The sequence below is a fragment of the Mustelus asterias genome, unplaced genomic scaffold (genome assembly GCF_964213995.1).
Source record: "Mustelus asterias unplaced genomic scaffold, sMusAst1.hap1.1 HAP1_SCAFFOLD_76, whole genome shotgun sequence".
Taxonomy (NCBI): domain Eukaryota; kingdom Metazoa; phylum Chordata; class Chondrichthyes; order Carcharhiniformes; family Triakidae; genus Mustelus; species Mustelus asterias.
In genome coordinates this window covers 407,587-418,336 of record NW_027590135.1, presented here as the reverse complement: position 1 = coordinate 418,336, position 10,750 = coordinate 407,587, and the positions used below count along the sequence as shown (strand labels likewise).

General features: G+C 48.3%; 3 protein-coding genes and 3 non-coding genes across 6 annotated transcripts; 3 read left to right on the top strand and 3 right to left on the bottom strand.

Annotated features, from left to right (window-relative positions):
* Positions 1–2,015: 2,015 nt before the first annotated feature.
* Positions 2,016–2,097, bottom strand: trnas-uga (transfer RNA serine (anticodon UGA)). The gene has a single exon. It is a non-coding gene; the product is annotated as a tRNA-Ser (tRNA).
* Positions 2,098–2,427: 330 nt separating this feature from the next.
* Positions 2,428–2,499, bottom strand: trnag-ucc (transfer RNA glycine (anticodon UCC)). Its single transcript has one exon. It is a non-coding gene; the product is annotated as a tRNA-Gly (tRNA).
* A 1,583-nt stretch (positions 2,500–4,082) lies between these two features.
* LOC144483553 (histone H1-like) lies at positions 4,083–4,763 on the top strand. Its single transcript, XM_078202191.1, has one exon. The coding sequence runs from the start codon at positions 4,083–4,085 to the stop codon at positions 4,761–4,763; it is 681 nt and encodes a 226-aa protein (XP_078058317.1).
* A 551-nt stretch (positions 4,764–5,314) lies between these two features.
* trnal-cag (transfer RNA leucine (anticodon CAG)) lies at positions 5,315–5,397 on the bottom strand. The gene has a single exon. It is a non-coding gene; the product is annotated as a tRNA-Leu (tRNA).
* A 613-nt stretch (positions 5,398–6,010) lies between these two features.
* LOC144483552 (histone H4) lies at positions 6,011–6,322 on the top strand. The gene has a single exon (XM_078202190.1). The coding sequence runs from the start codon at positions 6,011–6,013 to the stop codon at positions 6,320–6,322; it is 312 nt and encodes a 103-aa protein (XP_078058316.1).
* A 3,994-nt stretch (positions 6,323–10,316) lies between these two features.
* Positions 10,317–10,727, top strand: LOC144483611 (histone H3). The gene has a single exon (XM_078202242.1). The coding sequence runs from the start codon at positions 10,317–10,319 to the stop codon at positions 10,725–10,727; it is 411 nt and encodes a 136-aa protein (XP_078058368.1).
* Positions 10,728–10,750: the final 23 nt, after the last annotated feature.

Below are 10,750 nucleotides of genomic sequence, written 5' to 3'. Positions count from 1 at the left end.
CAATCAACCTAACCCACACATCTTTGGACTGTGGGAGGAAACCGGAGCACCCGGAGGAAACCCACGCAGACACGAGGAGAATGTACAAACTCCACACAGACAGTGACCCAAGCCGGGAATCGAACCCGGGACCCTGGAGCTGTGAAGCAGCAGTGCTAACCACTGTGCTACCGTGCCGCCCCAAAATATGCCCCAAAAATATTCAAAATACTTCAAAATATTTCAAATTTTCAAAGAATATCTCTTTGAAAGTGTGGGTTCCAAAGTATGGGTGCAGTCTCCAGATGTGGGCATACCAGCTTCTGATAGAGTTTCAGATCTTGGGTTCAACTCCAGTTTACTCCTCACTCCCTTGATTCCCAAAGAAACCAAAATGTGTCTATCTCAGCCTGAACTGCAATAGAATCCCTCCAGCGCAGATGGAGGCCATTTGGCCCATTGAGTCTGCACCGACTCTGAGACACCATCCCACCCAGAACCTGTCTCAGTCACCCCACATATTTATCCTGCTAATCCACTTAACTGATACATTTGGGAAACAAAGGGTACCTTAACAAGGTACCGCAAGATAGGTTGTTGCATAAGGTTAAATCTCACGGGATCCAGGGTGAGGTATCTTAATGAATACAAAATTGGCTTCTTGACAGAAGCCAGAGGGTGGTTGTAGTGGGTTGTTTTTCAAACTGGAGTCCCGAGGGGTGTGCCTCAGGGATCAGTGCTGGGTCCACTGTTATTTGTCATTTATTTTAATGATTTGGATGAGAATATAGGAGGCATGGTTAGTAAGTGTGCAGATGACACCAAGATTGGTGGCATCGTGGACAGTGAGGAAAGTTATCTCCAATTGTAAAGGGATCTTGATCAATTGGGCCAGTGGGCTGACGAATGACAGACGGAGTTTAATTCAGACAAATGCAAGGTGATGCATTTTGGTAGATTGAACCAGGGCAGACTTACCAAGTTAATGGCAGAGCATTGGGGAGAGATGCAGAACAAAGAGATCTCGGGGTACATGTTCAAAGCTCATTGAAAGTGGAGTCACAGGTGGACAGAGTGGTGAAGAAGGCATTTGGCATGCTTGGTTTCATCGGTCAGAACATTGAATACAGGAGTTGGGACGTCCTGTTGAAGTCATACAAGTCACTGGTAAGGCCACACTTGGAATACTGTGTACAGTCCTAGTCACTATTATAGAAAGGATATCATTAAACGAGAGAGCATGCAGAAAAGATTTACTAGGATGCTACCGGGACTTGATGGTTTGAGTTTTAAGGCGAGGCTGGATAGACTGGGATCTTTTTCTCTGGACGTAGGAGGCTGAGGGGTGATCTTATAGAGATCTATAAAATAATGAGGGACACAGATCAGCTAGAATAGTTAATATCTTTTCCCAAAGGTTGGGGAGTCGAAAGCTCGAGTGCACAGGTTTAAGGTGAGAGGGGAGAGATACAAAAGTGTCCAGAGGGACAAAAGCCACATGTGTGGCTTTTGCTACCAAATAAACCTGTTGGACTTTAACCTGCTGTTGTTAAACTTCTTACTGTGTTTACCCCAGTCCAACGCCGGCATCTCCACATCATGACATTTTTTTTACACAGAGGGTGGTGAGTGTCTGGAACAAGCTGCCAGAGGTAGTAGGTGGGTACAATTTTGTCTTTTAAAATGCATTTCGACAGTTACATGGGTAAGATGGGTGTAGAGGGATATGGGCCAAACGCAGGGATGTGGGCCAAATGCAGGCAAATGGGATTAGCTTAGTGGTTTAAAAAAAGGGCGGCATGGACAAGTTGGGCCGAAGGGCCTGTTTCTACGCTGTAAACCTCTCTGACTCGGAACCCATTCGGCCGATCTTGTCCATGCCAGTCCGAGGCCCCCCTTTCCAAGCTCACCTTCCTGCACCCGGCCCGGAACCATGCAGCTGAAAGCATGATGGCGATCGAAATACTTCATACCAAAAAATCAGCAGGTTTTTTGGTTGTCTGAAATAGCGGAAGTAAACACTTCACAATCATAACCGCTGCGAGCAGGGCTCGAACCTGCGCGGCGAGACCCCATTGGATTTCAAGTCCAACGCCTTAACCACTCGGCCATCACAGCTGCGCATTTCGGTAAATAATGTAACCTCAGTAATGTTCATATTAACTTCTATCAAGTACCGGGATTGTGCAGAGCACAGTGTGTGAGCTGAAATGTGTTCCTCTACCGTTACTTTGTATCTTTGTCACGAACGGAGAACTCATTTGATGTCAGAGATTTGTTTTCCTATTTCAATATTTTTTCATGAGAAACGAATTACGTCCGAATAGAAAAAAATAAAAACTGATAGGTCTATTTTAATTCACTCTTGTCAAATGTTGCGTTCGCCCTGTTTTTGTCCACTCGGTTTAAAATAATATTCGCGGATAAAGTTCTAAAACAAATTATGGATGCGATGGCCGGGAATCGAACCCGGGTCAACTGCTTGGAAGGCAGCTATGCTCACCACTATACCACCATCGCTCACTCTGCTCAAGGAATCGTTATTTTAATCAGTTGTAATTACGGAACTACCTGAGTTGCTGATTTCATTCCGCACCAGGTGTGTCCATAGCACAGTTTGGAAACTGAACTTGGCTTGTCTCGTTTTTCTGGACAGTTCAATTTATCTTTTTACTGTTGTTTCTGACTGGGAACTCATTGTTTAATTTTGAGGCCTGTCCTTTCATTTAAACAACTGAAAGCAAATTGAAGCTTGATTTTCCATTAGAAATCTTCAGTGAATTTTATTTTCGGAGTGCCCACCTACTGTTGTGACATGCGATAGCGAATTAAATAAATCACCACTGTGATGGTCAGGAACTGACGTTTGGTCAAACGCTCTCCCAGTCACCACTCCACCTCCATCGTTCACCTGACTGTGCCACTCCCTCAGTGAGAAAGTCCAGCTCTGACAATGAATCTGGTTCCCTCCAGGTCCAATCGGAGGATGGTCAGGAACTGTCTGCCACTGTCAGAAACTCCATTATCAGCGAGTGGGGGATGATTATTTAACTGGCAGTCACTGGTTGTTGAGGTTGTGGTTTATTGTTACCTGTCAGTGCAGGAGAAACAAATAAAACAGGAAATCCAGAGACTCCAAGAGCAGATAATTTGTATTTTCATCGTAAACAAACACAGTGATCTCTGCAATCACAGTAATAACTGGGGGGAAAAAACAGATATGATTGGCTCTGGCCACGGAATCTGGTTAACAGATGTGGTCCTACACCACATGGACTGCAGCGGTTCCAGAAGGCAGCTCATCACCACCTTCCCAAGGGCAATTAGGGATGGGCAATAAATGCTGACCCAGACAGCGACGCCCACATTCCATGAATGAATTCAAAGACAATCTGTGGGGAGCGGGCCTCAGAGTGTTTAACAGTTACTGAGGTGAAAAACTAACTCACCCCCTGGAATCCGGAGCAAAGGCCGGAAGGAGGAGAAATTCCGTCCTGGGACCTTACATTTGGTGAAAGTTTTGTCCCGTGAATGTGTAGGTGTGAATATTGTGGAAGAGAGAGTGTATGAAAGGAGCGGGCGGGTCAGACTAATCCAACTGTGTTTGTGTGTCTGTTCTGATCATGAGATCTCCGAGTCTCTCTTGTGTAAAATAAAACAATTTTTCAATCAAAGATTCCCGCTAAACCCGCTGCTGAGCCCCAAAGTGAGATTTCAAGGCAATTGTTTCGCTAAATTGAAGATTTCAGTGGCAAAGTCGAGAACATGTCAGCTATCGCGTGAGAGCGCGATCAGTGCAGCAGTAAAACGGGTTTCAGTGGAAAATGGAGTCCTCAGTTCGAGTGAAACCTTTTCAACAGCAAACATTCGTGTGTCAGAGACATGAAGGATGTGAGCTGGATCTCTGGAGAGGCGGAATTTCATTGCAATGGGAGAGTTTGTGAGGAGAGAGAAACACAGAGAGGTTGGAGGAGCCGGGAGCTGACAGCAGCTTGTCTCTGCTCCGTCCGCTCTCTGCCTTTAAGTTGCTCTGTGCCGCCACCACTGGGTTCATTTCGGATCCAGTTCTGACTCTCACACAGATTTTCCACACACTCTCGGATATGACTGAAACTGCAGCCGCCGAAACGGCTCCTCCAGCCGCTCCCGCTCAAGTGAAGTCTCCCAGGAAGAAGAAGGCGGCTCCCCGACCTGCGGCAGCCGGTCCCAAGTTAGGCGAGCAGATCCTCAATGTTGTGGCGGGTTGCAGCGATCGCAATGGGATGTCCCTGGCCGCGATAAAGAAAGCTTTGGCTGGCAGCGGAGTGGATGTGGGGAAGCGCGGCTCCCAGATCAGGTTAACGATCAAGAGGAAGGTGGAGACAGGGTCTCTGGTGCAGACAAAGGGACAGGGCGCCTCCGGCTCCTTCAAACTCGCTCAGAAGGAAAGCCCGGGGAAAATGGGAAAGAAGGTGAAGAAACCAACAGCCAAGAAATCTTTAGTAAAGAAAACAGCGGCCAAGAAGCTGACAACAAAGAAAGCAGCAGCCAAGAAACCCGCAGCGAAGAAACCCGCAGCAAAGAAACTCGCAGCAAAGAAAACTCCAGTGAAGAAATCAACAGTGAAGAAAACAAGCAGCAAGAAGGCGGCAACTCCAAAAAAGGCGGTGAAGAAAGCAGCCCTGAAGAAAAAGTCTCCTGTGAAGAAGGTGACGGGCGGAAAGTCTGTCAAAAAAGTGACTAAATCGAAGGCCAAACCCAAAGTGAAAGCAGCAAAAGCGAAGAAAGCGTCAGGAAAGAAGTGAAACAACCCGAGCAAATTGTAAACCTCTGAACCCAAAGGCTCTTCTCAGAGCCACCCACATCTCTCAGGAAAGAGCTGATCCCGCAAGAAAATGATTCCTGTCCCGCGGCCCGGCTCATTCTCAATAGAGATCATTTCAAATTCAGACTAAAGCAAATTTCATTTGAATTTGACATTTGTTCAATCGCCACTTTCTCTCATAATAAAGATGTCTGGTAGATTCAGTGTGAGACAGTAACACTGGCGGCTAAATACCGCATTGCAGCCTAATTTTTAATCGAATCCCTGCAGTGCAGAAGGAGGCCAATCGTCCCATCGAGTCTGAACCGACCTCAATCCCACCCAGTCCGGATCCCCATGACCCTATTTATTGACCAGACACTCCGGTGCAATTTAGCATGGCCAATCAACCTGACAGGCACTTTGGTGTGCGGGAGGAAACCGGAGAAAGCCCGGGGAGAATGTGCAAACTCCACACAGACAGTGACCTCAGCCGGGAATCGAACCCAGGTGCCTGGCGCTCTGAGACGGCAATTCTTAGCCAAACATCAATGTCAGGAGTGGGATTTGAACCCACGCCTCCAGAGGAGACTGCGACCTGAACGCAGCGCCTTAGACCGCTCGGCCATCCTGACTCCCTTAATTTTAACACAGGAGATTGCCCGAAACAGCTTCAATAAAGTGTTTGCAAACAGCGAGAAGCAGATGTGTGTGAGGATGTTCCGGAGGAAGATTCTTGCTCTCGAATCGACTGTGTTTACGTCGGAATATTACTGACTGGGAATTATTACGGACCAGGTTTAAAAACACAAAAGAACAAAGTCACGACCCGAAACGTTAACTCTGTCTCTCTCTCTCTTCACAAAAGCTGCCGGAGCTGCTAATTAGTTGCAGCATTTTCTGTTTTGATTCCATATTTCAAAGCTCCGGGTTTGTAGAAACTCTTGTGTGTGAAGGGCGGCTCTGGAAGGGTTTGTGTGGGGAGCTGTGTTTCGCTTCCATTGTTAATAAACGGGTTGAAATTGGCGGTTGCAGAAACTGGAGGTGGAGCTGAAAGATCAGGGGCCGTTCTGTGTGTGTGTGTCAGTCCGGCTCTCTCCTCCCTCCCGCTCTGTGTTCAATCTTCACTCTATCTCCTCCCCTCTCTGCTCTCACTCCGCCTTTCTCAGTCAGGTCGGGGCGGGCTGTATAAAAGGAGCCTGAAAGATTTCCTCTCATATTGTGCAGAGATCTGAGTGAAGAATCATCATGTCTGGCAGAGGGAAAGGGGGCAAAGGACTGGGTAAAGGCGGCGCAAAGCGGCACCGCAAAGTGCTTCGTGATAATATCCAGGGCATCACCAAGCCAGCAATCCGCCGCCTGGCTCGCCGTGGCGGTGTCAAGCGGATCTCGGGTTTGATCTATGAGGAGACTCGCGGGGTGCTGAAGGTTTTCCTGGAGAATGTGATCAGGGATGCGGTCACCTACACTGAACACGCCAAGCGCAAGACGGTCACTGCCATGGATGTGGTGTACGCTCTGAAACGCCAGGGCCGCACTCTCTATGGATTCGGCGGCTGAACAACTGCAACCTTCCTACCGAACACACAAAGGCTCTTTTAAGAGCCACTCACCGCTTCACAGAGAGAGCAGTGACCTGGGGACGGGGGCTGGGACAGGCTGTTCAGTGTTTGAGATGCATGTTTGTTTTGTTTAGGTTACAGTGCGGGAATCACCGAATTTAACATTTCATTTGGAGCAGCGATGCGGATTGTTTTTGAAATTTTTAAGTGGATTGTCGAAGCAGCCCCCAGTTGACATGTGCCCTCAGTGAAACGCCACATCACTCCTGTTTAATCACTCAGTGTTTGGATAGAGTTTATCAAAGCTTTCTCTGGAATAGCGGAGTTTAGTAGCAGCAGCCGGTGAATCGTTCACTGGAACCAGTCCCAGTTGTGATGCTATTTGCCCCCAGACGGTTGTTTCCTGCACTGAAACTGACGCTTTGTGAAACTGATCAGTTTCCGCTCAGTCATTCACAAACCCGCAATTCCTGCAGTTTGAGCCGCTCCAACCCCAGCCTGCTTCTGATTGGCCATCCTCTCCGCACTCGCAGCTCTGAACCAATCGCAGAGCATCGAATGTGAACATTGAGCCAATCATTGGCTTCAACTGTCAACCAGCAGAAATTCTGAATTGGGGGAAATGCCGCCAATTTCAGTGCGGGAAAGGGAATTGAGACAAATTCTTAACTTATTAAAAATAGATTCTCAATTAATATTCTGCTGTAAGATTATTTTACAAAGAGGTTTCATTTGTGAACATTTGTCCGCCACGGGCAGCAAACGACTCTATTCAGTAATGTCAAAAGGGACAAATATGAAGTCACTCTCTGTAACAAACAACAGACTCAACCCCTTTCTGGGGGAAGGCTAACTTTATTGGGATCAGGCAGAAATTGGCAGCTCTTGATTGGGAGAGGCTGTTTGAGGGTAAATCTACATCTGGTATGTGGCAGTCTTTTAAGGAACGGTTGTTAGGGCTACAGGACAAGCATGTGCCTGTAAAAAAGAAGGATAGGAAGGGTAGGATTAGAGAACCCTGGATAACCAGGGAAATTGAGGGACTGGTCAAAAGGAAAAGAGAGGCGTATGTTCGGCCCAAGCAGCTCAAAACGGAGGGAGCTCTGGAGGAGTACAAAGAAAGTAGGAAAGTACTCAAACGGGGAATTAGAAGAGCAAAAAGGGGTCACGAAATGTTCTTGGCAGACAGGATTAAGGAGAATCCCAAGGCATTTTATTCATACGTTAGGAACAAAAGGGTTGTTAGGGAAAAAATCGGACCTCTCAGGGACAAAAGTGGGGACTTATGCTTGGAGCCCAAAGAAGTAGGGGAGATCCTAAATGAATACTTTGCATCGGTATTCACAAAGGAGAGGGATGTGTTGACCGGGAGTGTCTCTGAGGGGAGTGTTGAACCGTTGGAGAAAATCTCCATTACAAAGGAGGAAGTGTTAGGTTTGTTAGAGAATATAAAGACTGACAAATCCCCAGGGCCTGATGGAATCTATCCAAGGCTGCTCAGGGAGACGAGAGGTGAAATCGTTGGGCCTCTGACGCAAATCTTTGTCTCGTCACTGGACGCAGGTGAGGTCCCAGAGGATTGGAGGATAGCCAATGTGGTCCCGTTATTTAAGAAGGGTAGGAAGGATAACCCGGGTAATTATAGGCCGGTGAGCTTGACGTCCGTGGTGGGGAAGTTGTTGGAGAAGATTCTTAGAGATAGGATGTATGCGCATTTAGAAAGGAATAAACTCATTAACGATAGTCAACATGGTTTTGTGAGAGGGAGGTCATGCCTCACTAACCTGGTGGTGTTTTTTGAAGAAGTGACCAAAATGGTTGACGAAGGAAGGGCCGTGGATGTCGTCTATATGGACTTTAGTAAAGCATTTGACAAAGTCCCTCATGGTAGGCTAGTGAAAAAGGTTGGATCTCATGGGATAAAGGGGGAGGTGGCTAGATGGGTGGAGAACTGGCTTTGTCATAGAAGACAGAGGGTGGTAGTGGAAGGGTCTTTTTCCGGCTGGAGGCCTGTGACTAGTGGTGTACCGCAGGGCTCTGTATTGGGACCTCTGCTGTTTGTGATTTATATAAATGATCTGGAAGAAGGAGTAACTGGGGTGATCAGTAAGTTTGCGGACGACACAAAACTGGCAGGACTTGCAGATAGTGAGGAACATTGTCAGAGGCTACAGAAGGATATAGATAGGCTGGAAATTTGGGCAAGGAAATGGCAGATGGAGTTCAATCCTGATAAATGCGAAGTGATGCATTTTGGTGGGAATAATGTAGGGAGGAGCTACACGATAAATGGAAGAACCATAAAGGGTGTAGAGACGCAGAGGGACCTGGGTGTGCAAGTCCACAGATCTTTGAAGGTGACGTCACAGGTGGAGAAGGTGGTGAAGGCGGCATATGGCATGCTTGCCTTTATAGGACGGGGCATAGAGTATAAGAGTTGGGGCCTGATGTTGCAGGTGTATAGAACGTTGGTTCGGCCGCATTTGGAATACTGCGTCCAGTTCTGGTCGCCACACTACCAGAAGGATGTGGAGGCTTTGGAGAGAGTACAGAGGAGGTTTACCAGGATGTTGCCTGGTATGGAGGGGCTTGGTTATGAGGAGAGATTGGGGAAACTGAGTTTGTTCTCCTTGGAAAGACGGAGGATGAGGGGAGACTTAATAGAGGTGTATAAAATTATGAAAGGCATAGATAGGGTGGACGGTGGGAAGCTTTTCCCCGGGTCGGTGGTGACGTTCACGAGGGGTCATAGGTTCAAGGTGAAGGGGGGGAGGTTTAACACAGATATCAGAAGGACATATTTCACACAGAGGGTCGTGGGGGCCTGGAATGTGTTGCCGGGCAAGGTGGTGGAGGCGGACACACTGGGAACGTTTAAGACTTATCTAGACAGCTATATGAACAGAGTGGGAATGGAGGGATACAAAAGAGTGGTCTAGTTTGGACCAGGGAGCGGCACGGGCTAAGTGTTCCTTGTTTCTCGTTTCAAGGCTTCATTCTATGATCATCTTGCTGGTGCCAGTACAGAGCGAGACTGCGGATAGTTGGGAACCTGTCTCGGGGGCAGGGAATTCATATGGTGTTCGTGGAAGTGGAAATGACTAGGGTTGGGAAGCATTTTCCGATCAGGGCCATTGTGATCTCCTGGACTCGTTTCGATCGCCTCAGGGGGTCGGAGAGGAATTTCCTAGATTTTTTTTCCCCATATTGGCCCTGGGGTTTTCACTCTGGGTTTTCGCCTCTCCCTGGAGATCACATGGTCTGGAATAGGGGGGTGGGGGTGAGTTAATAGGTTGTGATGAACAAAGCATCGTAGCTGTGAGGGACAGCTCGGTGGATAGGATATTGGTATGTAGATAGGCTGGAAAATTGGGCGGGGATCCTGGATTCAGGATTCAATCCTGGACCGGGGAGCGGCACGGGCTTGGAGGGCCGAAGGGCCTGTTCCTGTGCTGTATTGTTCTTTGTTCTTTGTTCTTTCACACCGGCTTCAGGGAGACACAGAGAAGCGACTGATTTCTGATCCTTTCCCCCGAAAACGGCGGCGAATTTTACAAGCGACAGGAGAGGGGAAATCTGAATGGGCTGGAGAGCAGAGGGACAGGGATCGAGTGGAACAGCGTGAGATTCTGGGAATGAACAGCCCAGAGAGCGGGAAAAGGCTCTAAAGCACTAAGTCGGGGGAGATAGACTTCAAATCTTCAATGTTTCTGGGAATTATCTTATTTAGGACGGAATGAAGACTTATTTTATACAAACGGTTATTTCCTGCACAGAAAACGGCGGAATTTCTGAAAGGGGCGGTTAAGAAAACAACTGAACCAATCAGAACCTGAGGTACAGACATTAATTCGCTGGTCACAGTTTGATTGAAACTTCCTGGGCCAATTCCCGCTGGGGGCGGTCCCTCACAGAGTTTAAAAAGGCGGATGCAGCGCAGACTCTGTATTAACAGTCTTTGTGTCTCAGATTGTGCTGCATCCGTTCAGAAAATGGCCAGGACCAAGCAGACAGCGCGCAAATCGACCGGAGGGAAAGCTCCTCGCAAACAGCTGGCTACCAAAGCTGCCCGGAAGAGCGCTCCAGCCACGGGCGGAGTGAAGAAGCCTCATCGCTACAGACCCGGCACTGTGGCTCTGAGGGAGATCCGCCGCTACCAGAAATCCACCGAGCTGCTGATCCGCAAACTGCCCTTCCAGCGCCTGGTGCGAGAGATCGCTCAGGACTTCAAGACAGACCTGCGCTTCCAGAGCTCGGCCGTCATGGCCCTGCAGGAGGCCAGCGAGGCTTACCTGGTGGGGCTCTTTGAGGACACCAACCTGTGCGCCATCCACGCCAAGCGAGTCACCATCATGCCCAAAGACATCCAGCTGGCCCGCCGCATCCGCGGGGAACGCGCCTAAAACCCGACCTCGGCACCAAGTAC

Coding starts and splice junctions, on each gene's coding strand:
- LOC144483611 (XM_078202242.1), top strand. CDS start 10,317: ATGGCCAGGACCAAGCAGACAGCGCGCAAATCGACCGGAGGGAAAGCT.
- LOC144483552 (XM_078202190.1), top strand. CDS start 6,011: ATGTCTGGCAGAGGGAAAGGGGGCAAAGGACTGGGTAAAGGCGGCGCA.
- LOC144483553 (XM_078202191.1), top strand. CDS start 4,083: ATGACTGAAACTGCAGCCGCCGAAACGGCTCCTCCAGCCGCTCCCGCT.